Source organism: Salvia splendens, chromosome 12 (genome assembly GCF_004379255.2).
Source record: "Salvia splendens isolate huo1 chromosome 12, SspV2, whole genome shotgun sequence".
NCBI lineage: Eukaryota > Viridiplantae > Streptophyta > Magnoliopsida > Lamiales > Lamiaceae > Salvia > Salvia splendens.
In genome coordinates this window covers 346118-368570 of record NC_056043.1, presented here as the reverse complement: position 1 = coordinate 368570, position 22453 = coordinate 346118, and the positions used below count along the sequence as shown (strand labels likewise).

At 38.4% G+C, this 22453-nt stretch overlaps 5 protein-coding genes across 9 annotated transcripts; 3 read left to right on the top strand and 2 right to left on the bottom strand.

Moving 5' to 3' along the window:
• The first annotated feature begins 433 nt into the window (after positions 1 to 433).
• LOC121758143 (WD repeat-containing protein 26 homolog) lies at positions 434 to 4650 on the top strand. Its single transcript, XM_042153576.1, has 5 exons — positions 434 to 607; positions 1756 to 2634; positions 2854 to 2955; positions 3240 to 3869; positions 4206 to 4650. The coding sequence occupies exons 2-5, from the start codon at positions 1843 to 1845 to the stop codon at positions 4419 to 4421; spliced, it is 1740 nt and encodes a 579-aa protein (XP_042009510.1). The 5' UTR covers positions 434 to 607; positions 1756 to 1842; the 3' UTR covers positions 4422 to 4650.
• A 57-nt stretch (positions 4651 to 4707) lies between these two features.
• On the bottom strand, positions 4708 to 8588 carry LOC121758142 (BTB/POZ domain and ankyrin repeat-containing protein NPR1-like). Its single transcript, XM_042153575.1, has 4 exons — positions 7307 to 8588; positions 5711 to 6464; positions 5444 to 5629; positions 4708 to 5156 (listed from the first exon to the last, which is right to left on the bottom strand). The coding sequence occupies exons 1-4, from the start codon at positions 7847 to 7849 to the stop codon at positions 4891 to 4893; spliced, it is 1749 nt and encodes a 582-aa protein (XP_042009509.1). The 5' UTR covers positions 7850 to 8588; the 3' UTR covers positions 4708 to 4890.
• Positions 8589 to 8997: 409 nt separating this feature from the next.
• Positions 8998 to 11740, bottom strand: LOC121757357 (TLC domain-containing protein 4-B-like). 5 transcript variants are annotated; one of them, XM_042152907.1, is made up of 9 exons: positions 11685 to 11740; positions 10570 to 10729; positions 10408 to 10496; positions 10190 to 10328; positions 10037 to 10111; positions 9819 to 9940; positions 9664 to 9739; positions 9532 to 9591; positions 8998 to 9337 (listed from the first exon to the last, which is right to left on the bottom strand). In XM_042152907.1, exons 2-9 carry the CDS (start codon positions 10696 to 10698, stop codon positions 9212 to 9214), a joined length of 816 nt encoding a protein of 271 aa, XP_042008841.1. In that variant the 5' UTR covers positions 10699 to 10729; positions 11685 to 11740; the 3' UTR covers positions 8998 to 9211. The 5 variants fall into 5 exon arrangements, with proteins under 5 accessions (XP_042008841.1, XP_042008840.1, XP_042008842.1 ...); XM_042152906.1 differs by lacking the exon at positions 11685 to 11740 and adding an exon at positions 11027 to 11474; XM_042152908.1 differs by lacking the exon at positions 11685 to 11740 and adding an exon at positions 11143 to 11164.
• A 3307-nt stretch (positions 11741 to 15047) lies between these two features.
• LOC121758022 lies at positions 15048 to 17279 on the top strand. The gene is made up of 7 exons (XM_042153462.1): positions 15048 to 15228; positions 15303 to 15348; positions 15451 to 15527; positions 15742 to 15812; positions 15952 to 16498; positions 16580 to 16662; positions 16936 to 17279. The coding sequence occupies exons 1-7, from the start codon at positions 15163 to 15165 to the stop codon at positions 17039 to 17041; spliced, it is 996 nt and encodes a 331-aa protein (XP_042009396.1). The 5' UTR covers positions 15048 to 15162; the 3' UTR covers positions 17042 to 17279.
• Positions 17280 to 17839: 560 nt separating this feature from the next.
• On the top strand, positions 17840 to 22334 carry LOC121759350. The gene is made up of 13 exons (XM_042154904.1): positions 17840 to 17934; positions 18115 to 18196; positions 18373 to 18421; positions 18514 to 18562; positions 19228 to 19298; positions 19431 to 19489; positions 19742 to 19846; positions 19995 to 20052; positions 20299 to 20435; positions 20535 to 20591; positions 21089 to 21186; positions 21456 to 21661; positions 21870 to 22334. Exons 2-13 carry the CDS (start codon positions 18140 to 18142, stop codon positions 21956 to 21958), a joined length of 1035 nt encoding a protein of 344 aa, XP_042010838.1. The 5' UTR covers positions 17840 to 17934; positions 18115 to 18139; the 3' UTR covers positions 21959 to 22334.
• The last annotated feature ends 119 nt before the right edge of the window (positions 22335 to 22453 follow it).

Genomic DNA, 22453 nt, shown 5'->3' with positions numbered 1-22453 from the left:
GGGACGGAAGGAGAGAAAACAAAATATTTTCCTATTGTCTTTTTTTTCACTTTGTTTGGGGTACTAAAAGGCAAAGGTAAATGAAATAGGAGTAGTTGTTTTACCTAAGAGGTGTGTGCCAAACATTCTACTCTTAGTACACTAGAGCATTGTAATTTAATAAGAAAGTAAAAAGTGATTAAGCAACAAAAGATTAATGTTTTTATATTTATGTAACAATCTACCAATTAAGAGTTAGATACATACACCTATACTTGACAATATATACTTTGATGAGACATGTCACATTAAGTATCCCACAACAAAATAAAAAGATAATGCTGTCTATAAATTTAATGATCAATTAAGTTACAAAAATAGATTAAAATTTGTGTTCATTGATTGAAAATTTATTAGATAAATTAGATGATTTGAGTGAGTGTTACTCTTTCCTTTGCTTAAGTAAATTCACACATCCAAACAGAGAATAAAATATCATCCTTCGCTGCACACAAAACCACCCATATATGTACCAATTTCCAACCCGGATCCCCTCTTCCAAATCCATTTCGCTCCCAATTCTTAAGTGGGTCGGTTCCATCGATAATCGCTGCCCTTTTGATTATCCGTGAGTCGATGATTCGTGATTTGGATTTAATTTGATTTGCCTGATTATCAAAATTATATTTCGAATTTTGGAACGAAGTTGATTATCCTGAATTATATGACGGATTTGCAGTAGGTTTTAGGTTTTCAGTTTGATTTTATTTTCAAGTTTGGGACTTGTGGGGTTGCGTTTAGTTGATTAGTTTGCCTCTATTGGTTACTGTGGATTTTGTGTGTGAGCTAATTTGATTGAAATGTGGGCACTTGATTGTTTTGAATGTAGGGTAGTTGGTTTGGTGTGTTTGATTTTTCATTTATTTTTTGTTGAGGAATTGGGAAAAATGAAAAACTAGCTGCTATAAGGAACGAGGTGGGGGAGACTTGATTGCTTGTTATGTGTGGTTTGTTGCTGATGCCTTTTGGATTCGCCGAATGGCTGACTGTTACTTGTGTTGAGTTTTGGCGATCGGATGTGTGATCGGTGAAGCTAACTGTTATTTTGGTATCTTGATTAGCCATTTTGTTGATTTGTAATGGAATGGCAATATGCTTGCTTTGAAATGAAAACTTGTAGCAAAGTTATACAATTGTATATGCATTCTGTATGCATTGCTGAAATAAGTTCGTCTGTTTTGTCATAGTACTTGTCATATCGATTCTATGCAATGGTATCATCTGAGACTAATAAGTAAGGTGTATATTGGACATATTAGAGGATAAAAGTTAATAAAGGTTATTTGAATTATAATGAAAACATAGATGTGCCCATATACTATATCTCTCTTAATGTTGCCTAATCATAAAAGAAACCCAACTTTAAGCTATAACTATAAGTGAAGCATGCAATTGCAATTTCAAGTAATATTTTAGTTTTCCTGTTATCTGCCAAAGCCTCTTGGTGGTTCCATGTTTTCTCCATTTTCCCATTGTGGCTAGATTATGCTTGTCTAAACCACACATCTTAAATTATTTATTTTGATTTTAGAAGTTCAGTTTTTTATTGTTGTTTTAGATCCTTTGACTACTATCCACAGTCACAAATATGGGCTTTTTGAGATTCTCAGTAGGAACTTATTTAATGCATCTGTTGTTATTAGTCCCTCAATAATATGATAATGATTAATCTTTGGGCCTAATCTGTTAACATCTTTTTTCAATTGTTTTTTCCAGATAGCATAAGTGATATCTGAAGTATTTGACCAGACAGATCTCAATTCCTTACTGTAGTATAAATATATGGGCTGAAGTGTGCTTTTCATGGGAGGTGTAGAGGATGATGAACCACCATCAAAACGTGTGAAGGTGACCTCTCTAGATTCAGGAGGTATTCCCAACAGTTTATATCTCAGACAGAGAGGTTGCTCACTTACTGATTCAATGGCTCGACATTTGGCAACTGAAGGGGATGATGAGGTTGTTGGTTCAAAGGGTATCATAAAGAAAGTTGAACTTGTTCGTGTTATAGCCGAGGCATTATATTCGCTTGGCTATTCAAAGTCGGGGGCGTGCCTGGAGGAAGAGTCTGGAATTCCATTTCATGCCCCTGAGATAGATTTTTTTATGCAACATATTCTTGAAGGTCAATGGGATGAAAGTGTTGCCGTGTTGCTCAAATTTGGTGTAAAAGATGAAACAATAGTTAAGTTAGCATCTTTGGCAATATTTGAGCAGAAATTCTCAGAACTTTTAGATGATGGAAAGATCATGGAAGCTTTAAAGACACTGCGGACAGAGATCACTCCACTTTGCATAAGTTATGAGAGAGTTAGAGAGCTGTGTTCCCTCGTTTTGTCTCCATCACAAAATTTAGTCAATGGAACTTCTAGTAAAGAGTCAAAACTCGAATCTCGTAAGAAGTTACTGGATAAATTGCGCAAGTTGCTTCCCCCGACAGTGATAGTTCCGGAGAAAAGATTGGTGCATCTTGTCGAGCAGGCCCTTGTCTTGCAAAAGGATGCTTGTAAGTTTCACAATTCCTCAGTTGGAAAAATGTCGTTGCTTGCTGATCATCAGTGTGGGAGAGACCATATCCCTACTCAAACATTGCAGGTAAATTGGTGCTTTTTTTGCAGTTACTAAATATAGTTGCATTTGGTTTCCGCTAAATTTGAGAGAACTTGAATTCCTACTTCTTTGTTTTGCATGATCTTTTTAACGTATTCACTAGTTTCTCTATACATTATTTGGTTTTCTTAGAAGATTCGATTATCCTTACAGACTCACTAGAATGACATCTAGCTGATCTCTTTTGCTAATGGAATCCACCAGGTATTACAAGAACACAAAGATGATGTTTTGGTTTTGCAATTTTCTCACAACGGAAAGTACTTGGCATCATCATCTGGTGATCACCTTGTTATTATATGGGAGGTAGCACTTGCACTTTCTTTGTTCTTTTTATTAATTTTTAAATTTCTACTGGGGATTCTAATTCATTCCCTTGTATGTGAGGTTTTAATGTCAAATCAAAGGTACATAATTTTGAAATTTTTGCATTTGAACATTTCATTGGCTTATGATCATTGTTTCTTGATTTTAACAGCCTCGTATGTTCTAGTTTGATGAACACAAATTTGTGTTGAATAACTTTTCTACATGATATTTCTCCCCAACCCTTGTTTGATGATTAGTTTTGATGGTTTTATCTTTGATAGGTCATGGATGATAGTCAAGTTCTTTTAAAACATAGATTATATGGTCATCAAAAATCCGTATTCTGTATATCGTGGAGCCCCGATGACAACCAACTCCTTACATGTGGAGCAGAAGAAATAGTTAGACGGTGGGATGTTGCCTTGGGGGAATGCCTCCATATCTATGAAAAAAGTGGCCTTGGTTTGGTCTCTTGTGCATGGGCGCCGGACGGGAAGAGCTTATTCTCTGGTGTTACTGATAAAAGCATGATCATGTGGGATTTGGAAGGGAAAGAGTTGGAATGTTGGAGAGGGCAGAGAACTCTTAGGAATGCAGACTTGGGCATCACTAGTAATACGAAAGAGCTCATTACTGTTTGTAAAGAAACTGTAGTACTATTGTTCGGATGGGAATCTAAGTCTGAGCGGTTAATCGAGGAGGATCAAATAATAACCTCGTTCTCTTTGTCTGAAGACGGCAAGTTCTTGCTCCTCAGCCTCTGGAACGAGGAACTCCATCTTTGGAATATCGATGGATGCCCCAGGCGGGTATCTAAATACAAAGGCCACAAGCGTTCCCGTTTCGTTTTGCAGTCTTGTTTCGGGGGATTAGATCATGCATTTATCTCAAGCGGCAGTGAGGACTCGCAGGTAACACTTGCGTCCTCCTCTTTGTTTATCACGCTTTTGTTTTAACAGGCTTCCACTTTGGGTGATAACTTAGATGTATAAATTTGAGTTTGTTTTATCGTCTGATCTTATTTGAGGTTTTGTTTGAATCGAGTGCCTCATTGCTTACATGTGTATGTTATCCGCATGTTTAGGGCTTACATGTGTAGGCCAATTACACTACCTACGTTGATGAATTGGACGAAATTGAGTTCATTTGGTCATCTGATTTCCTTAAAATACTCAATCACACGGATGTTAATTGCGGTTTTGTTTGGATCAAACTGCTCGTTGCTTACGTGTGTGTTCTCTCCGTAGGTTTACATATGGCACAGGCTCTCGGGAGAGCTGATACTAACGTTGGCCGGGCACACAGGGGCTGTAAACTGTGTCAGCTGGAATCCGGCAAACCCCCATATGCTGGCTTCAGCGAGCGATGATCGAACTATACGAATCTGGGGTCTGAGTCAGGTTAATGTGAGCTACAATGGAAGGCATAGTAATGGTGTCCATCACTGCAATGGGGGGAGTTGAAGTTGGAAGGGATATGTCCCATTCCTCCATCCATCTAATTTCCTTTAGTTAATTGCTTTTTATGTAAATTCTTTTGCTTATTAATATGTTCAATCCAAACTATAGAACAAGAAGAATGTGAATTTGCCCATTTTACTTTCCTTGGTTGTTTGGATGAAGGGATTTAGAAAATAGGATTTTAATGTTTATTTAATCAAATAAAATTGTTCAACCTGGACATTATTTTCCATTTGATTTTTACATGATGTTTTACACTCCAAAACTTTAATAATCTGCAAAACAATAATGCCATACTATAATTTTTCTATCACATTTTCATATTACAAATCTTTGGTGCACGTTTCATACATCGAATAATGAATGCCATAAAACAACATGGAGTATATTTTTACGTTACATACCATATTTCGGAATCATCAATGCATGTCACGTGTATCGAATAGCGAATACAAAGGCGTCTACACGACGTCTATCTTTTCCTAGCTTTATGTGTTCCACTAGCCTTTGGTGAGTTCGACCCCGAAGAAGAAGACGACAATTTCGTCCACTTTTGTTCGGCCAAGTCCTTGCTAAACGCCTTCATCACGTCCTGCTTGAGCTCCATGTAGCGCATTCGCTTCGTCTGTCGCTCCTCCATCGTGCCCTTCTCGAGCATTAGTGAGCCAAGAGTGTCGTCTTCCAAGAGTTGGTCGAGAACTTCAGAGCAGTTGGGGAAGAAGCGACGGCCGGACGCCACTGTCGGAGATATCGAAGAGTTATTTGTGAGAAAAATAGTGCATGTGTTTTTTTATCCTTAACCCTAATCCGGCTGCGATTTAATCGCGGCAAACAACACAACTTTTATTGAACTAGAAATACACGATTTTTCAAACGTAGCCAGGTTTCGGTTTTTCGCTTTTGTTTCAGCAAGTGAAACGACGTCGTTTTAGCAGTATGCACCACTTCATTCAAGTAAAATCAAGCCACTTGTTTCCTGAATCCAACTAACCGAATAGGAAATGCAGCAGTAAAGACGAACTCACCAGTTTTTTGAAGGGCTTGGAGCCTCCTCACATGCTCGGGCGGTATCTCGTTCAAATCGACCTCTTTAAAGCTCCCGTACGCGCCATTTGCAGCCGAAAGTCCAGCAAACTCCATAGTTGATTCTGCACGCGCCATCTGCATTGCCAGCCTGGCTTCGAGAGGAAACAACGAGCGCGCCATTGCCACTACACATGCGCGCCATATCAGCAAAACAATCGAGCAAGTACAGCAATATACTATTCGACAACCAAACCTCTAAAATTTACCTCTGTTTTCAAGGAGGAGAAGCCTCATGTGCAGATCATCGGCTACCATCACCGACGACAACGCAATGTTTCCAGCCAACGGATTCCTCCGCATTTCCCTCTCCAGGACCTCTATGCATAGCCTGTCCGCGTTTGTCTCCTGGCCGTGCTTCTTCACCTCGTTGAAGTCCTTGGGGCGCGTCAGCCTACGACAGATTGTGAGAGGCGTCTGTCCGTCTCCCGTGGCATCCGAGACATTAGTGCCCCTGTGGAGCAGCTCGACAATGACCATGGGGTCCTTGCGCCTCGCAGCAACGTGCAGGACCGTGTAGCCCCGCGAGTTCCGGAGGTTGACGTCAGTGTTCTCGAGATTTAGAACCTCGTTCACGATCTTAGGGACACAATAAGCAGCAGCATAATGAAGAGCGCAGGCGGCATCCAATGAGATGCCGGATTCCTCAAGAAGCTTCTTCACCAATTCGACGTCGTCAGAGTCCAACGCCCTGTGGATCTTCCTGACATGCTTCTCGTGCAAAGGGTCGACTTGAACGGAGCTGTGCTCCTCGTCCTGGTTGGATTTGAGGCGAAGTGATTTGACGTCGTTGAGAACCTCAACGGGGAGCTCCTTCTCGAGGATGATGTTCTCCACATCGGATCGAGCTACACTTTGGAGACAATGCGAGAGAAGCTGTTGCAAGCCGCAGTGAAACGCGACCATGAGGATCGTCATCACATCTTCGATATAAGCTTTGTCGACGAAATTAAGGAGATGACGCTGCAATAGAGAAAAACTTACCAAAATCAGAAGAAAATAGTCAAATACCATATGTGATCATACATCAATCAATGCGTATTCCAACATCTTTTTGTTTGCAAATTTAAATCATCTTCTTTTGCATGCTAAACGAAGAACACGGTCATAAACACGAGATCCTCAGATCAAACGAGAAATTCAGTGTTTCGAGTAACACTGGTTCAACAATATGCAAAGACAGCTAACATACTACTACCAATCCTATTATAGCTACACCATCATTTCTTCATACAAAACAAAACAACGGGATACACAAAAACACGGTCCAAATTTTGCATATATCGTGATTCTAGATCATAAGCATCGAGCTATCTGTTTCACCGGCTGCATTTATAGCCTTCCTTCAATGTTTTTCTCTTATATACAAGTTCAAAAGTTAAAACACATAGAAACGAACGCAATGTCTCGTGAATCATATTAAACAACGACCATCATCTTACAAAAAGTCAAAAAGTCGCGAATTTAGACCATAAACAGCTAACAATCTGTTTCACCGGCTGCATTCATAACCTTCCCCCTCACTGTTTTTCTCTTAGATTACTCTTCTTTTTACTTAAACAAGTTCAAAACACATAGAAACGAATAGAATGACTCGATATACATATTCATCAAACAAAACTTCGTGATATTAGACCAGAAACAGCTAGCAATCTGTTTCCCTAGCAGCATTCATAGCCTTCCTCACTGTTTTCTGTTAAATTACTCTTACTTAAGCAAGTTCATAACGCATAGAAACAAATACAATAACTCGAGAAACATACTAAATAACGACCATCATCAATGAAAGCTTCAAAAGATCGAACCTGAACAACCATCACGAGTTCTTTAATCTGAAACGTGGCAGAAGCATACATCATCTCCACAGCGTAGTTGATGGCTGGGCCACAAGCATCGTGAGCACAAGACTCATCAACGCAGGTGGAGACATCGGTCGGGGAAGCCTTCACCTTCCCGGTGTACAAGTAATTCAAAACCACCATAAACGCCTCGTACCCTACTCTTCCCTCAGGCACCAGATCTTTCATCAGATACCTCAGCTTCTTTCCCTCCACGGATCCATCTACGCCCGTGTTCCTGAACAGCTGGTGGAAGAACTCGCTCCGTGCAGCTAGGATGCAGCGATTGACACCTACACTCACTCCCTCGACCTCTACTTCAGCATCACTGTAGTCATAGTCAGCATCAACCACGAGCTTCTCGAGACTGAAGCTAAGCCTACTCAAACTCAACAACTCGGGGCTAGTCCCTACTTCGCACGAAGATGCATTATGGCCACTCGAGCCATTTGATAGATACGAATACGAGGCAAAGCTCAAGGACGACGACATGTCATTGCCATTCTCCATAGCAAGCAAGCAATAACTGTACAAAACAAGAAAGATACAAACTACAAACTACAAACAACAGCTGCATCAAGTAATACCTCAAAACACAACCCCCATTCCGTTCAACTGCAAGAACAGATTTTTAATCTAAATTCCTCCAAAAACAGATCAAAATCCTATTATCCAGCCCATATCATCAAAAATTCAGATCCATATTCTTCAAAAGAAGTAACAACCTCACTTCAACAATAAAATCAGGACCAATTGCTGAAAAAAACAATCCAACGTCTCCTAACTCTTGACACTTCCCAAGTCAACTCCCCATTTCTTGATTATTTCAGTCAAAAATTCCCGCACCCATTAAGCAATACATCAAGAACTTCAATTTCGATCTCCAAAAACCTAGTTATGAGCATCAAAATCTGTAAAGATCCCAACTTTTTCAGCAAATATGCCTTCCCAGTTCTAGAAAAAGATAATCAGAGCTAAATAAACAGAAACCCACTACGAAATTACAAAAAAAACATCATCTAAAAGTTTGAAAACAACATGAGGAAAGAAAGCATCTTTTCTTTTTTCTGAAATCTCTGACTGACCTATTGTAGAAGCTAGTTTGTGATTGGGTGAGAGTTGACTTGACCCAGAGTCGTGTTCAGTTTCAAGAGCATGGAAGTTGCAAACTTAGGAGTATCATAAATAGAAACTTAGTTTAAGTGATTTTGAGTGGCAAAGATTCGGATAGAATCATATAACTAACATTTCATAGATTTTGTCATGTGCTTATTGGATTTAAGATTTTTTGCTTTTAGCTCTATTCTGTTTGATTTATTTTTACAAAAGCATATAAACCGTTATTTAAAATTATTGATTACGATTATAATAATGTGAGTTGTAAGTCTGAATGCGCGTCAACGTGCTTTGAAAGTTCTTGGAGTGGAGTAGTAGTTGTAAGTAATTTTTTTATCATCATTAATTATTACAATTATTCTAATTTTTGTACCACTAATTAATTACTCAATAAATTACATTTGTAGAAGATTGTAGTGTCACTATGTTAAAACAACACAACTGCTAGTAAAAATAATACTATTACCCTCATTTTTTCTATCCCAAATCCTATATGACTAAGTCGTGTGTATTCATGAATTGATTAAATTACATAAAACAAGAAAAACAAATGATTACCGACTCCCTTTGAAATCTCAAACGTAAAACACGATTTTAATTTTTGTTAGCAACAAGTAATACCTAGATGAATCTGCACAAATCTATTCAGCCTTTTTCCCTAATTATTCACAGAAAAAAAACGCTTCAGATTTTCTTCCTCCAAATATTCACAGGCAACAATAATCATACAAATACAAACATAGTAACACGCTTTCTTCACTCCCTCTTGAGCGTTTTCACCATCCCCTTGAAGATCTTGCTGAACCAGAACAAGTTCATCACAGACAGCACCAACGGGACGACGTGCATCATCACCACGCCTATCTCGTGCATCAGCTTCACCTGTTGATGGAACGACAAGCGAAAAACGAGCACAATCATACTCACATTGTCTCGATTTTGAGGCTTTTTTTCAAGCCACGGGCCGTTTATAGGGCTAGTGAAGTTGCTAAAAAGGCGTTATGTTCGTCTAGTTCTCGTGTGGGGCCGGATATATAAGCAACGTTAAGATCTTGATATTCTAGTTAGAATGTTACCTCATCATAATATATGTAAGAGTGCCAAAACAAGTAAATGAACAGCAAGATTCTTGCAACCTGAACATGAAAAAACACGAAAGATTAAGGAAACGTTTAGAGGAGACGAGCAAGTTGTTTGCAAGAACTTACGAGCCATGATAGGAATATCACGACTCCGTTTATAGTATACGCCTTCGACCTCTTCATTCCAGCTGCATCAAGATACCTATTTTTTAGGACATTTGCATCAAGAGGTGAGAAATGTAACGTTGCCACAAACGAGAAGCTAGAGATCGGGTGGTTACCATCTCAGATTGATAGAAGGCGTAGTTGCCTCGGATATTAAGACCATGTACGTGTATATCTGTGCTTCACCCGTGAGCAGAGCGTAGGCAACGCTCGCCAAAGAGAGAAGATGATGAACTACCTAAAACCAAGAAATATCACAATTTAAGTAACAAAACATTGAAATGCAGAGTTATTGAAGATAATGTTTGAAAAGAAGAGACTGTGCTGTGCTTACATACTCCATCCCGCCTAAAGAAGGATACCGCCATATAATCATGCTGAGATCCGAAAGGAAATAGCCAACAGAAACCTATTCGAAGAAGGGCAAAACGCGAGATGAAGATAGCAAAAGGGGAAGGAAAAGAGGAGATAACAAAACAGTACTCACTCCCAAAGCAGAAATTGAGGCTGTTGAACTACGAAGAATGACTGGACCGCGCTGTGGGTCGTTCTTGAAGAGATCCGACCACAACACGAAGTATAATGAGACGGTGGCAATGTACATGGCATGAAACGTCGACATGGCTCTGCATCACAGAGAGTGCAGCACGTCTGATCAAAACTTAAGGTGGACTAATTTTGGAGAGATGGAACGAATCAACTCACCGGTTGCTCCATTCGAGCTGAAGGCCCTTTGTGAGACTATGATAGCTTTTGAAGTAAATGGGACTAATAAGCTGGCTAAGTTCATACACCTGAAAATCAATGATGAATAGCTGATGAAAAATGCGATGGAAATGCACGAAATGAAATGGTGTTTTTGTGTACCGTTTTGCAGGCAAAAATTCCGATGATTATAGATGTGTATACAATGAAAAGATCAGCAGACACATATTCCTTGATTGCTTGGTTTAGGTAATATTTATCCAACATATTACTACTTTCAGTTGACAGCATCACAGCATATCCTCACTCGCGATCCCTATGTCTGAAAATCGAGACTATCAACAACGAATCAACTTATTCCAAGCTACGGTATAACCATTCTAAGTCCAACATCAAATATACTACTACTTCATAGCATAGTAACACGTTACTAACTCAAAAATCGAGCACTGAACAAATACGCTAGCTAAGGATTTCGAGTGAATCTTTCTGATTCATGATATGATCATCATGAGATAATGCTTCTTCTCCTTCAAAAACAAGTTCATCACAAGCAAATTCAAAACACAGCCAACATCAACACTGCTTAAAACATCGTTGAAAGGTATAGCAATCGCACAAGAGAAGATCAGGAAGTAATCAACTGATAAATGCTATCTGCTGTAGAGAAATGCAGCACAAATAGACCAAATTTTCCAATGAATCAAACTGCACCATCAACTTATAACACATTACACCTCATAGTATAGCCCTCTTTCACATTTCCAACTCAAAAATCGAGCACTAGACTAACACGTTAGCTATTCTTCGATCATTATAAGGTAATACTAGCTTTTTCTTCTAAAGCAAGTTCACCATATAAACAATTTCAGCACAAATTCAACTAAATCCAATGTTTGGCCAACTAACCTCACCAAACACTATAACTTATTATTGTCTTTATAAAACAAGATAAAAAAAATAACCCTTATAAAGGTAACAGCTAAAAAAATCCAACTTTGTCACAACTTGTGAGGATCTAATCATCTCATCTCATTCCAATCAAACATTTCATCAAGAACACATTTTTCAACTTCTGGAAAACAAATAAATTCAACCAACAAGAAACGAGGATTAAACAAAGTTAATCCCCACAAAAAACTTAATAAATCACTCAATAATTAATTACCAGTAACAACAAGAAAAAGTTCACATTATTGGATATAAAGAAAACAAACATCACATTTAAAAGATAACAACTTTTTCCAAGATTCATCATTCCCAGAAAGGAAACATACCAGGAAAGTTGAAATTTCGAGAAGCTGGCAGAAACAAATTTGGATAAATCTAATCGGTGATTATGATATTAAGAATTTAAGATAACCGCGTACAGTTTCTTATTTTATTAATTAATTAATATATATTTTATATTTTAGTTGCTTGTAAGAGTAACGATATGTCGGGATTCAATTCGATTTCACGCTCCTTCAATATGCTTTCATGAAAGTAAAGAATATTTATGTTTGCATTTATAATTGATATACCTCTCCTAGAAAGGGGGAGGAAGCAATGAGGTTTTAAAAATTAGAAAATAGTAATTTTGATTTTGTTAATTACATGCAATAAAATATGTTCCACTTTTGTTTTTTTTTTCCCCCTATGTTCCACTTTTGTTAACCTCCTTCCTTTTACTTCAATTTGCTTATGGTCCTTTATCGTTAGGCCAAAGTTAGTGTATTTTGTTACTTTTGTAATTGAGAAAAATAGTTTATTGCATAAAAGTTATAGTATCCATATTAAATTGTAGATAGAACACGATTTTAAATTTTAAAAAACAGTTAATTTCACGTTAAATTACATTTTTCCCTTTTTGTGTAACTCCTAATCATTGATTATTTTTATTTTATTTTTATAATTATCAGTTTAGACATATTGGACTTCTTTATCTCGTACAGACTTTATATTCGGCCTTAATTTGAGCTCCGTTAGAAATGTTAGATTTGGGCCCAACTTCTATTTTAGAGCCCAAATCGAGCCCAATATGAATTTCATTTAAATAGTATTCGTACTATACTAATTAGCCATTTACGTATTTCTACTATTCAAATAATGAATAAAGTTAAATATAAATGCAATATTTATTAGTATTTTTAAAACTAGCTTACTTGTATTACGGTTAGCGAGTTGACATTGCCAATTTGTAGCTTAATATGTCATATCATGAAATATTACTTAGCTTAGCTTAGCTTAAAGCATCCATAATGGCGGATGTCCCGGCGGACGTCGGACCGGCGTGCCGGACGTCCACCATTAGGCAGCATGCATACGGATACGGACGTCCGCTGCGGACACCGGAGTTCCGCGGCGTTCCCGGGACGTCCGTCGCGACGTCCTTGCGGACGTCCGCCATTGAGTTGACTCCACGGACGTCCGCGCGGACGTCCAATTATTTTATTTTATTTTTTCGAAAATTCTATAAATACGGCTCGTTGAACTTCATTTCATTCGCACCACTTGTATTAACGAGTATCTCTCTCTCTACGTTTCTTTTATATATCCAGAATGGATGGTAGTGGTAGTGGTAGTGGCTTTGGTGCGGGCGGTAGCGGTGCGGATGGTAGTGGTGGGGGGGTATGATGACATAATGAGGCGAATTCATGCACGTGTGCGGGAGGCAGCAGAGAGGGAGATACAGGCGGCCTTGGCGCCTGCGGTACCTCGACACATCCATCGGCGATCTATAGTACCCCGGGACCACTTCGCTGCACACCGTCGGTTGTACGAGGATTACTTCGCTCCGGAGCCACGATTTGGGGGGAACATGTTCCGACGACGTTTTAGGATGGATTGTCCGCTCTTTCTGCGTATCGTGGGCACTTTAGAGCGTCGATGTGGGTATTTCAGGGTGCGGGAGGATGCGGTTGGTAAACCCGGTCACACTCCGATTCAGAAGTGCACTGCCGCAATCAGGCAACTGGCATACGGAGGCGCGGCTGACATGTTCGATGAGTACCTCCACATCGGCGAGACGACTGCCCGCGATTGCCTAAAGTATTTTTGTCAGGGCGTTAGGGAGATATTCGGGGATAGGTATCTTCAGAAGACTACCCCCGAAGATTGTCAGGTTCTGCTGGATATGCACGGGACTCAGCACTGGTTTCCGGGGATGCTAGACAGCATAGATTGTATGCATTGGGAGTGGAAGAACTGCCCCGCTGCCTGGAAAGGGGTGTACACTATGGGTTTCAAGGGCAAGAATCCAACGATGATCCTTGAAGTGGTAGCTGACTACCGGCCGTGGATTTGGCATGCCTATTTTGGAGTAGCCGGGTCGAACAACGACATCAACGTCCTCCAATCGTCGCCCCTTTTCAACGACCAGTGCATGGGTATCGGTCCGACCGTCAATTTCCTCGCCAACGGCAACCAGCACAACATGAGATATTATTTGGCTGATGGGATATACCCTATGTGGCAAGTCTTTGTACAGACGATCAGATGTCCAACAGAAGGAAAGAAGGTATATTTTGCGGGTCGTCAGGAGGCAGCGCGCAAGGATGTGGAGCGGGCATTTGGTGTGCTCTAGGCTCGATGAGCGGCAGTGAAGGGTCCATCACGGTTGTGGTATGCTGACAACATCGCCGATATGATGTACGCATGTATTATCATGCATAACATGATTGTCGAAGATGAAGGTCCAACACTGACGGATTGGGCCAATGATGATGCTGATGTTGCGGGTCCAAGCCACGGCGTGGCCACGGGCAATGTACGTATGGGGATACCCCATGACGAGGTCGAGCGAGTCCGTGCATTTGCCGACATGCGCCAAAAACAAGCCCATATTCGACTCCAGAACAATATAATTGAAGAAGTATGGCAGCGGATGTGTCGTCGTTGATGGAATTTGTATTTATTGAAGTGTATTTTTTTTAGTTTTTTTTTGTTGAAATGTACCATTCTTTTTTTATTTAATGAAATTTTTATTCCGTAATCGTGGCGAAATTTTAATTCCGTAAATTGTTTAATTCCGTAAATTATTTAATTTGGTGAATTTGTGAATTTTTATTATTGTGGGAAGTCCGTCGGAATGTCCTTGGGGATGTCCGCCACTGTACAGTGGGAAGTCCTTATGACGTGACAGTGCAGTGGGAAGTCCTTATGACATGGCAGGAGGTGTTTTTGGGATATCCGCCGAGACATCCGCACCACTGTGGATGCTCTTAGCGTATTCAAATGAGATTTGGAAACAGGACTAATTCATTTTTCAATTTTTCTATAGTTAATTTTATTAAAATTATCTAACAAGCTCTTAATAAATTGATGCAAATAAATACTTCCTCCGTCCCCGATTAAGAGTCACTCTTTTCTATTTCGGTCCGTCCCCGATTAAGAGTCACTCTTCTTACTTACTATATTTGGACATCAAAAATACCCTAAAAGTCAAAGAGGTCCCATATTCTACTACCTAACTTCATTTATTACAGTACACATTCAAACACTTTCTTAAAATCCGTGTCCGGTCAAATAGTGACGGGAGTATTACTCCACTATAGTCTATAGTGAAAAAGAATGCGTACTCCATTTTACTTTCGCGTGTATGTACATAAACTGAAGCACTGTAGTATTTGTTATGTTTCCCTCTCTATTTGAATTTAAAACTCAACTCCGTTCAGCACAGTGACACTCCTCCACCTTTCTCTCTCACCTCATCAGCTCTTTCTCTCTCTACAACGATTACACGAACTCCCGATAATCCAACTCATTGCCGTATCAATGAGCTGCTTTTTCAGCTGTTTTCGCCTCAAAGACTCCGGCGATAATCTCGTTACTCCTTCGCCGGTATGATTGATGTTGTTTTTTTTCTTCCTAGTTTTTTAAGTGAATGAAATTGAATTTTTCCTTCGGAATTGCAGGAGCCGTGCAGTAAAAATGCGCTGTCGTCGCTGTTCCAGTGTGATGGTAACTCATCTGTTTAATTGAATCTTCATTGATTTCTGCATTGGTGTGTTGATTGATTGAGTAATATTTTGAACTTGTATTGCAAATAACTCGATATAAAAGACGAACCGCTTCGAAAAGGAGAGGAGTGTCAGAATCGGTTGCCTGGAGAAATCACTATCAAAGAGTTCAAGGTTGAGGTCCGTAGCTTCTTTTTTTTTATTCATTCTGCATTTCCCCCCTTTTTCATTTGGAATTTGATGATATTAGGGTAACTAATCTGCATTTACAAGTCTAGCTGAAATTAGTGTTATTTTTATAAATGATTTCCTTGTTCGATTTGTATATTCATTCTCGGATTAGCATTGATTTCATTTACATTTATAAAATGGATCTGACGAAATGGAGAAACAGAAACTGGAGAAGCAATCTAATGAATCTTCTGTACTTGCTGGATCATGTTCTCTCTTGGATTCTCCAAGCAGGTGAAGCTCCTGACTTCTTTCTATGCCTCTGAAATTACGTTGCAGCTAAAAATTTCCTATAATATTGTGCTTATCCACCTCTATTCATTTGACATTCAATGAATTTTGGACTCACTCCCAATTACTATTTGCTTGTTAGCTGCATGACTGATGGATATTACAACGGTAGAGAATCGAGCCTCTTGATCCAAAGAAATGTTACTCATTATGCAGCTGAAATTCATTCTGAACAAAGCAAAAATGAATCTGTTCAATCTCACCATACATCAGATAGGTCGGCTATTTCATCAATCTTTTCAGAGCTATCTGGATCAGCTGGAGCTCGTAGTTTAACAAAGCCGTTACCATATCCAAACACGAAGGAGGAAGAATTGGGGGATGAAAATTCAGCTTTCAGTCACCAGGGACAAGCAAACAAGCAAAAGAATGTAGATCCAGTAATTGAAGAGGAGGAGGATGGTGAAGGAAGCTTAACTTCTTGGTTCAAGCCAATTTCAGCCAAGCGAGATGGTAGTAACAAACAACTTAGTTCCATTTCTAGTCAAAGTAGGAAACCTCCTGCAGATAGGCCTATTCTGGGAACGGTTGCAGCTCATTGGAACGATGTTGAACTTGAGGTGCCTAATGATCCACCTAAATGGTGGGATGGGAATGGAATTCCAAATTCTACTAACAAGTACAAAGAGGTATTCTGATTTTTTCTCATTTTTGGCCATTGTTCTCTCTGATACACCTGTCTCGGCTTACCTAAACCCACTGCCTCGCAGGATCAGAAAGTCAGTTGGCACGCGACTACTTTCGAGGAGAGACTGGAAAAGGCACTGTCTGAAGAATCTTTGATTTCTCACAAGTATGTTAAATTGTTGACAGTTTATATGGTCTATAGACAGACATACATGATTTGCTAATTTCTCTTATACTTTTGACTTTTTAAGTAAGTCTAGACGAATAGCATTTGAAATTTGAATTCACATATGCCTCTTTACTGTTTCAATCTATTGCTCATCCTATTAATTCATTTTAATAGCTTCAACATATAGAAGATAAACAAATCTCTAGTTGTGACAAATATTCTGCCTCAATAAAGCAAAATAAATGCAATCATTTTTTTAACATTCTGCAGGAAGACTACCAACACAACTCCTCCATTTGAGCTCAATGAAGAATCTGATAGCGCAACATCACATTTCCAATGTTCACCGCATCCCGGATCTGTTGTCTCATTCTGATGAAACGCACTCGTGCCATTTTGTTGTGAGTCGTCATTGTTTGGTGCTGATGATGTTTACTTCATCATTCTTCATGAAACCCATTTTCTGAGTTGATGTTAGCAACTTTTATTTCCAGAAAATTAGCTGAAGTTGCTACTCTCTGCCATTGTATATAGACAACCGTGGCCTTTTTTTCTCTGAGTTTTTGCTCATTGCTTGGATTGATCATTGGGATATATTGGTGATTTGGCCTTTAGATTGCTATCGTTTACTACTCCTATATCATTTGATGAATCATATGATCAGTCCACTTGATATTGTTTGTCAAGATTTTGGTAAGTTTGTTTGTAATCATAATAGATAAATTTTTTAAAGTGTACAATGTAGAATGAGTATTCATCGGTAAATGGCTTGAGTTCGAATTTTACCAATGTTCTGTGAATGTCACACTTGATTTTCTAAACATTGGTTGAGACTTGAGAGTTCTCATGATATCAAGCAAATGAAAAATCCTTAAACAAATGAAAATTGCAAAATTTATGGAAATGAGCTTTTATAGTTTTATTGAACCATAATTTATGCAAGTTAGTTATCCCATGCAATAACGACTCCAAATAAACAACCACTTGTAGAACCTCGTGACTCAATTGGTGCAAAAAAAAATTATTTTTATTCCTATATACAGGTATATAAGAAATCATTATTAATTACAATTATTAAAAAAATTAATGAGTTATAGTAATTAATTATATCATGATCAACGTAGTAAAAATATATTGGGCCAGCGTATAAATGAAGCCCAAAACATTCTTTTGCTAAATAGGAAGATGAGATGTGGGAATCGAATTTAAACCCCAATTTCACTAAATTAGGGCTTTCGCCATTGGAGCATGGAGGCAAGTTCTCATTACGTAAGCCTTTCTTCTCGTCTCTCTTTAATTTGATTGGGCATTTCAATGCAACGCATATTTCCTCATCAAGTTCGTCTCGATCATGCATTCAGTTTTGCTGTTATTTTTATGTTATTTTTTTTCTTGATCATATGATCAATCTGTTTTATGTAATATATAGCTAAATTACCATCTCTGCAGTGATGACCAGTTGAATTGGAGTAAAATGCAGCAACTTGATCAAGTGAAGGAGAAGCCTGTTCCTCTGAATATGGGAGAAGTGGTAAATGTTCTGATATCTTAACTACAACCAGGGATTTTATTGTTTTTCTAATAAAATAGTTCAGTGTACTAAATATGTGCGTTGAGGGTGTGAAATATTTTACCTTGTAGCTGAGAAGCTTGTTTATTTTTATCCAAATTGATGAGTGGACTTTGATGGAGTTCTCCCTTTGTCAGAACTTTTCCCGAGCTGAGGATGTACGGTTGGAGACTACACGGGCTAGATGTATGTCATTGCATTAATTTCTTGTTATCTGAAATCACATTTCTAGTGTTTGAGTAATCATTGTTTAATCTAATCTGTCATTTTGTTGCCAGTCTCGAATCTCCTTAAGCGGCATGCAGAATTAACAGAGCGACTTTCTAGGTATAAATCGCTCAACACTTTTGCTTTTGCGATAGAATATATTTAGCTTATATGTATGGATCTTATTGATATTAGCTTATTGCTGACTAGCTTTGCCCTTGATTGCTCACTGATTGTATATGAAAAGTGTCAATGCTTGAAAAGTTGTTTAATTTCTGTCATTATTGTTATTTGTAATGCTTATTGTTTACATCAGCATAGGTCTGGTATAGTTATTGGAGGTGCTCCTGACTCCTGAGTAGCCTTGGAGCCTTAGATGCCCTTGGGGGGGTTTTAAAGAACAAAAAGGCTCTTTGTTTAGTTCATCCGAGGAATTTTTCTTGTAAATTAGACATTAAATTAACAATATCAACCTTTTCATTGTCAGTTTAATAAACACATAAAGGCTCAAGGCTTCAACAAGAGAAAACTACATTCTCTCATATAAGCAGTCTTAATAATTTACTCAGTAGGGAAATTAAGTCTACGTTGGAAATTAAGTGTTAGCTAATCTCAATGATTGGTGCTGGGCTAGTAAAAAATCAAAGTTTATCATTGTTTGTTTGCCAAATTCTGAAGCTGCAATTTTTTGTCTCCCAAGTTTTGCTTGCATAATTTTCAACTGCTTGTAGTGGATGGCTAGTATGATGTAACGGAGTGGTTCTAAAAGTGGTTAAATTTCTCAGGGATTCTGATAAATCTGTTTTTGAGCGTTTACAAAGAGAATTTGAAGCTGCACATGCTTCTCAAACTCAAGGTAGTCATTTATGGGCATAAGCCCAATCTTTTACTTAGTAATATATGTCCTTTCAATTTAATGTGCATATTTTCTATTTCTCTTATCCGTATTATATTCACCAACATTGATGTGACGCTTAATCTCTTGAAGAAATATGTTTGGATGGTGAGCAATGGAATGATGGGTTATTAGCTACAATAAGAGAGCGGGTATGTTGATCGTATAGTTCTTTACTGTTTTGTTATTGATGGATCGAGAAACATATGAAAAGATTCTTTAATTTGGTACCTGGTTAAACATCCATTCTAATACTTTTCCGTACTTGTATACTCCACACTGAGATTTTATCATTACTTCTACTCATTCATTTACTCTGTTAGTCAGCTGCATTGGTGGAGCATAATTTTTCGAGATATTGCGTACTATTTATATGCCATACTTATGGCACTTTATTGTTTCAGGTTCACATGGAGGCTGAAAGAAAGGCAATGGTACAGCAAGGGGATGCTGCTTCAGCGCCCAATTTACCTTTTCATGAAAAAATAACTTACAGAGTTGGAAATAAAGTAAGTCGTGATTCTAACTAATTTGTTCTGTTTAGATTCCTTATTTAAAATGCATTCTGTAGAATTTTTCTTTCATTTCTCACGAAGTATTGCTTCAGTTTGATTTAAGCTGTGATTGGTTTCTGACACTAATGGTTTGAATGAACAGATTATCTGTTGTTTAGATGGACCAAGGATTGGCGTTCAATATGCGACCTCATTTGCTGGTAACTGCCGAACATCATAAACACTGATTACAAAGTATATATTGTGAATGGTGTTTAAATTCTTCATCAATTTAGTGTTTAAATGTCAGATTCTGTTAGAAATCATGATTACATGCTGTTGACGTGATATCTTCAATTCTTCATGATTCTTTGATTATATTTGTGCAGTTTTTCTGGTTTAGAAAGCTAGTTGTGTACTGAATATTGGAGCTTACAGCACGTTTCTTTAATTTGTGAACTTCTCAGGAGAACCTTGTGAGATGTTCCATTGTGTTCTTGAAAGCAAATCGTTTCTTGAGAAAATGACAGTTCTTGAGCACACAATACCATTTTTCTTGCCGATACGAGAAGCAGAAAATGATTATCTCTCTTCAAATGCAATGGTGAGGTTGGCTGCATTAGTATTTAGTGGCTGCATTAGTATTTAGTAATACTTTATTATGCTTGGTTCAAATATTAATTTGTTACTATTTGGGAAGCAGAAGTTTATAGATTACGTTGGGGACTTGCTGCAGGCCTATGTTGATAGACGAGAGCAGGTACGAGTACGATATGAATTTATATCATAGGAGGAATAGATAGTCCTTGATCAAGGTCTAAAAAGGCCACGCTGAGATATGATATAATATGTTATTAGTAATATATCAACATGGAATGTTGATACAACTTGGGGAATCCTGACATGATCTATTGATTTTAAGATTCCTTACTGATTTCAAGTTCGACACAATATATCTCTATCTAGTGGCATTTGTTTGGTGAAAAAATATTTGTAGAAACTGGTATGAGCTAGCATTTCCAAGTTTGTGCATGGAGCATGAGACTATAGTGTGCGAGGTAAGATAGATGCAACAGAATGACAAACTTTGCTATGAGAGAAGTAGTAGTTTTTTACAATTTTCTTGGAGTTATGGAACGATGATATGGTATTATAGAGCTTCGGAAACTTGACCATTATATCGCTTGTAATTGAATATACTAGGCACTCAATGTAACACATCTGTTCTTCACTGCCTTATGTTGTGCTCTTTTCCAGGTTCGCCTTATTAAAGAGTTGTATGGAAATCAAATAGGAGAACTTTATTGCAGTCTTCCATATCATATGATTGAATTTGTGCTCGCAGATTTCAATTGGTAAGTAATGATAGTTTTGAATGCAATCTAATCTTGAGTTGTATCTTGACTAGCATCTAGTGCTCCTTCTCTCTACTTTTCCATACAAATAGTGAAGATTCTCAGAGAAGTGCTTATCTTGTAGAAGCATGTTAATCGATCATCTTGGGTTGCATACCATTTTCTCATTATATGGGTTTGTTTATTTTGTTTCTCTCCAGTATTAATAGGCAACTATTAGTGTATCATGGCCCTATAGTTACATTGATCTTTCTTTTTCCTTCTAACAGCAAAGTGATAGTCAGCACTAGATATGGGGAACTCGTCTCTACGCTTCCTTCAACCATCAGTGTCCTTGCTTGGCCAATGCACCAACATAAGAAACTCCGGACTTCTGTAGCACAAATCAGCAGGAAGGAAAGCCATGGCAATCAGCTAGTTCCCGCCCGACTAGCACATGCTGAGGATGCATTGCGTTCAATGAGTCTACCCGAAGGTTAGACCAATATCTTGCTATTTATCCTCATATCTTACCCGGATCTACAGATTATCACCCAGATGTAGTAGGAGATGTTGCACAAAGCTGCATTAGATGGTCTGGCTGTGGCTAATTCTCGATTACATGTCTGAAACATAACCGATCTCCAAATTCTTGCAGTTTAGCCACTAAATGATGTTTTCTCGTTTCTTCTCTCTCCCTCCAGCTTTCGCAGAGATCGTTCTGAGCATGCCTAAAGCTCTTGAGGAAGCATTTCCGGATCAAAGTGCGAATTCCCGTGTTTCCTCGCAGTAGAGGTGGATGGATGGCATCATGCATATATATTAGTAAAGGATGATACATTATTTACTATCCGTCTCACCTTCCTACAGTTTTCGGGGAAGAAACAGTTGCTCGATTGGATCATGTCAAGTTGAGGCCATAAGTTTCGACGCAGTTTGATGAAAAACTTCCCTTTTACCAGATGAGGGCAGAGAAATCTGTGTCTTCTGTTGTTAGGTATAGTTTTATCCAAAAATGTGAGGTCAGGCTAGACTGCAGGAGGATTTTGTGAATCGTCCCTTGTGTGTAGTGTTGTGCTCCCTTTGTATATCAATAATTCAACATCATGATTTGCTCCCTTTTTAAATGCTGTTTAACAAAAGTATAGCTCATTGCTGATTTTCTCTAATGATCAGTAATAATAATGTAAGACAAATGTACAGAATTATAACACTGTATCTACAAATTGAACTAATATATGATAACATCAAGAGGAATGGAGATGAATTGAATGCGTAGCACCAAAAC

Coding starts and splice junctions, on each gene's coding strand:
- LOC121758142 (XM_042153575.1), bottom strand. CDS start 7,849: ATGGAGAATGGCAATGACATGTCGTCGTCCTTGAGCTTTGCCTCGTAT. Junction 5,630..5,710: donor TCTCCTCCTTGAAAACAGAG/GTAAATTTTAGA, acceptor GCGCATGTGTAG/TGGCAATGGCGCGCTCGTTG. Junction 5,157..5,443: donor CCAAGCCCTTCAAAAAACTG/GTGAGTTCGTCT, acceptor TATCTCCGACAG/TGGCGTCCGGCCGTCGCTTC.
- LOC121757357 (XM_042152907.1), bottom strand. CDS start 10,698: ATGCTGTCAACTGAAAGTAGTAATATGTTGGATAAATATTACCTAAAC. Junction 10,497..10,569: donor GAATTTTTGCCTGCAAAACG/GTACACAAAAAC, acceptor ATTGATTTTCAG/GTGTATGAACTTAGCCAGCT. Junction 10,112..10,189: donor CCTCAATTTCTGCTTTGGGA/GTGAGTACTGTT, acceptor TTCTTCGAATAG/GTTTCTGTTGGCTATTTCCT.
- LOC121759350 (XM_042154904.1), top strand. CDS start 18,140: ATGCAGCAACTTGATCAAGTGAAGGAGAAGCCTGTTCCTCTGAATATG. Junction 18,197..18,372: donor CTCTGAATATGGGAGAAGTG/GTAAATGTTCTG, acceptor TCCCTTTGTCAG/AACTTTTCCCGAGCTGAGGA. Junction 21,662..21,869: donor TTCAATGAGTCTACCCGAAG/GTTAGACCAATA, acceptor CTCTCCCTCCAG/CTTTCGCAGAGATCGTTCTG.
- LOC121758022 (XM_042153462.1), top strand. CDS start 15,163: ATGAGCTGCTTTTTCAGCTGTTTTCGCCTCAAAGACTCCGGCGATAAT. Junction 15,349..15,450: donor GTCGCTGTTCCAGTGTGATG/GTAACTCATCTG, acceptor TCGATATAAAAG/ACGAACCGCTTCGAAAAGGA. Junction 15,813..15,951: donor CTCTTGGATTCTCCAAGCAG/GTGAAGCTCCTG, acceptor TTTGCTTGTTAG/CTGCATGACTGATGGATATT.
- LOC121758143 (XM_042153576.1), top strand. CDS start 1,843: ATGGGAGGTGTAGAGGATGATGAACCACCATCAAAACGTGTGAAGGTG. Junction 2,635..2,853: donor TCCCTACTCAAACATTGCAG/GTAAATTGGTGC, acceptor GGAATCCACCAG/GTATTACAAGAACACAAAGA. Junction 2,956..3,239: donor ACCTTGTTATTATATGGGAG/GTAGCACTTGCA, acceptor TATCTTTGATAG/GTCATGGATGATAGTCAAGT.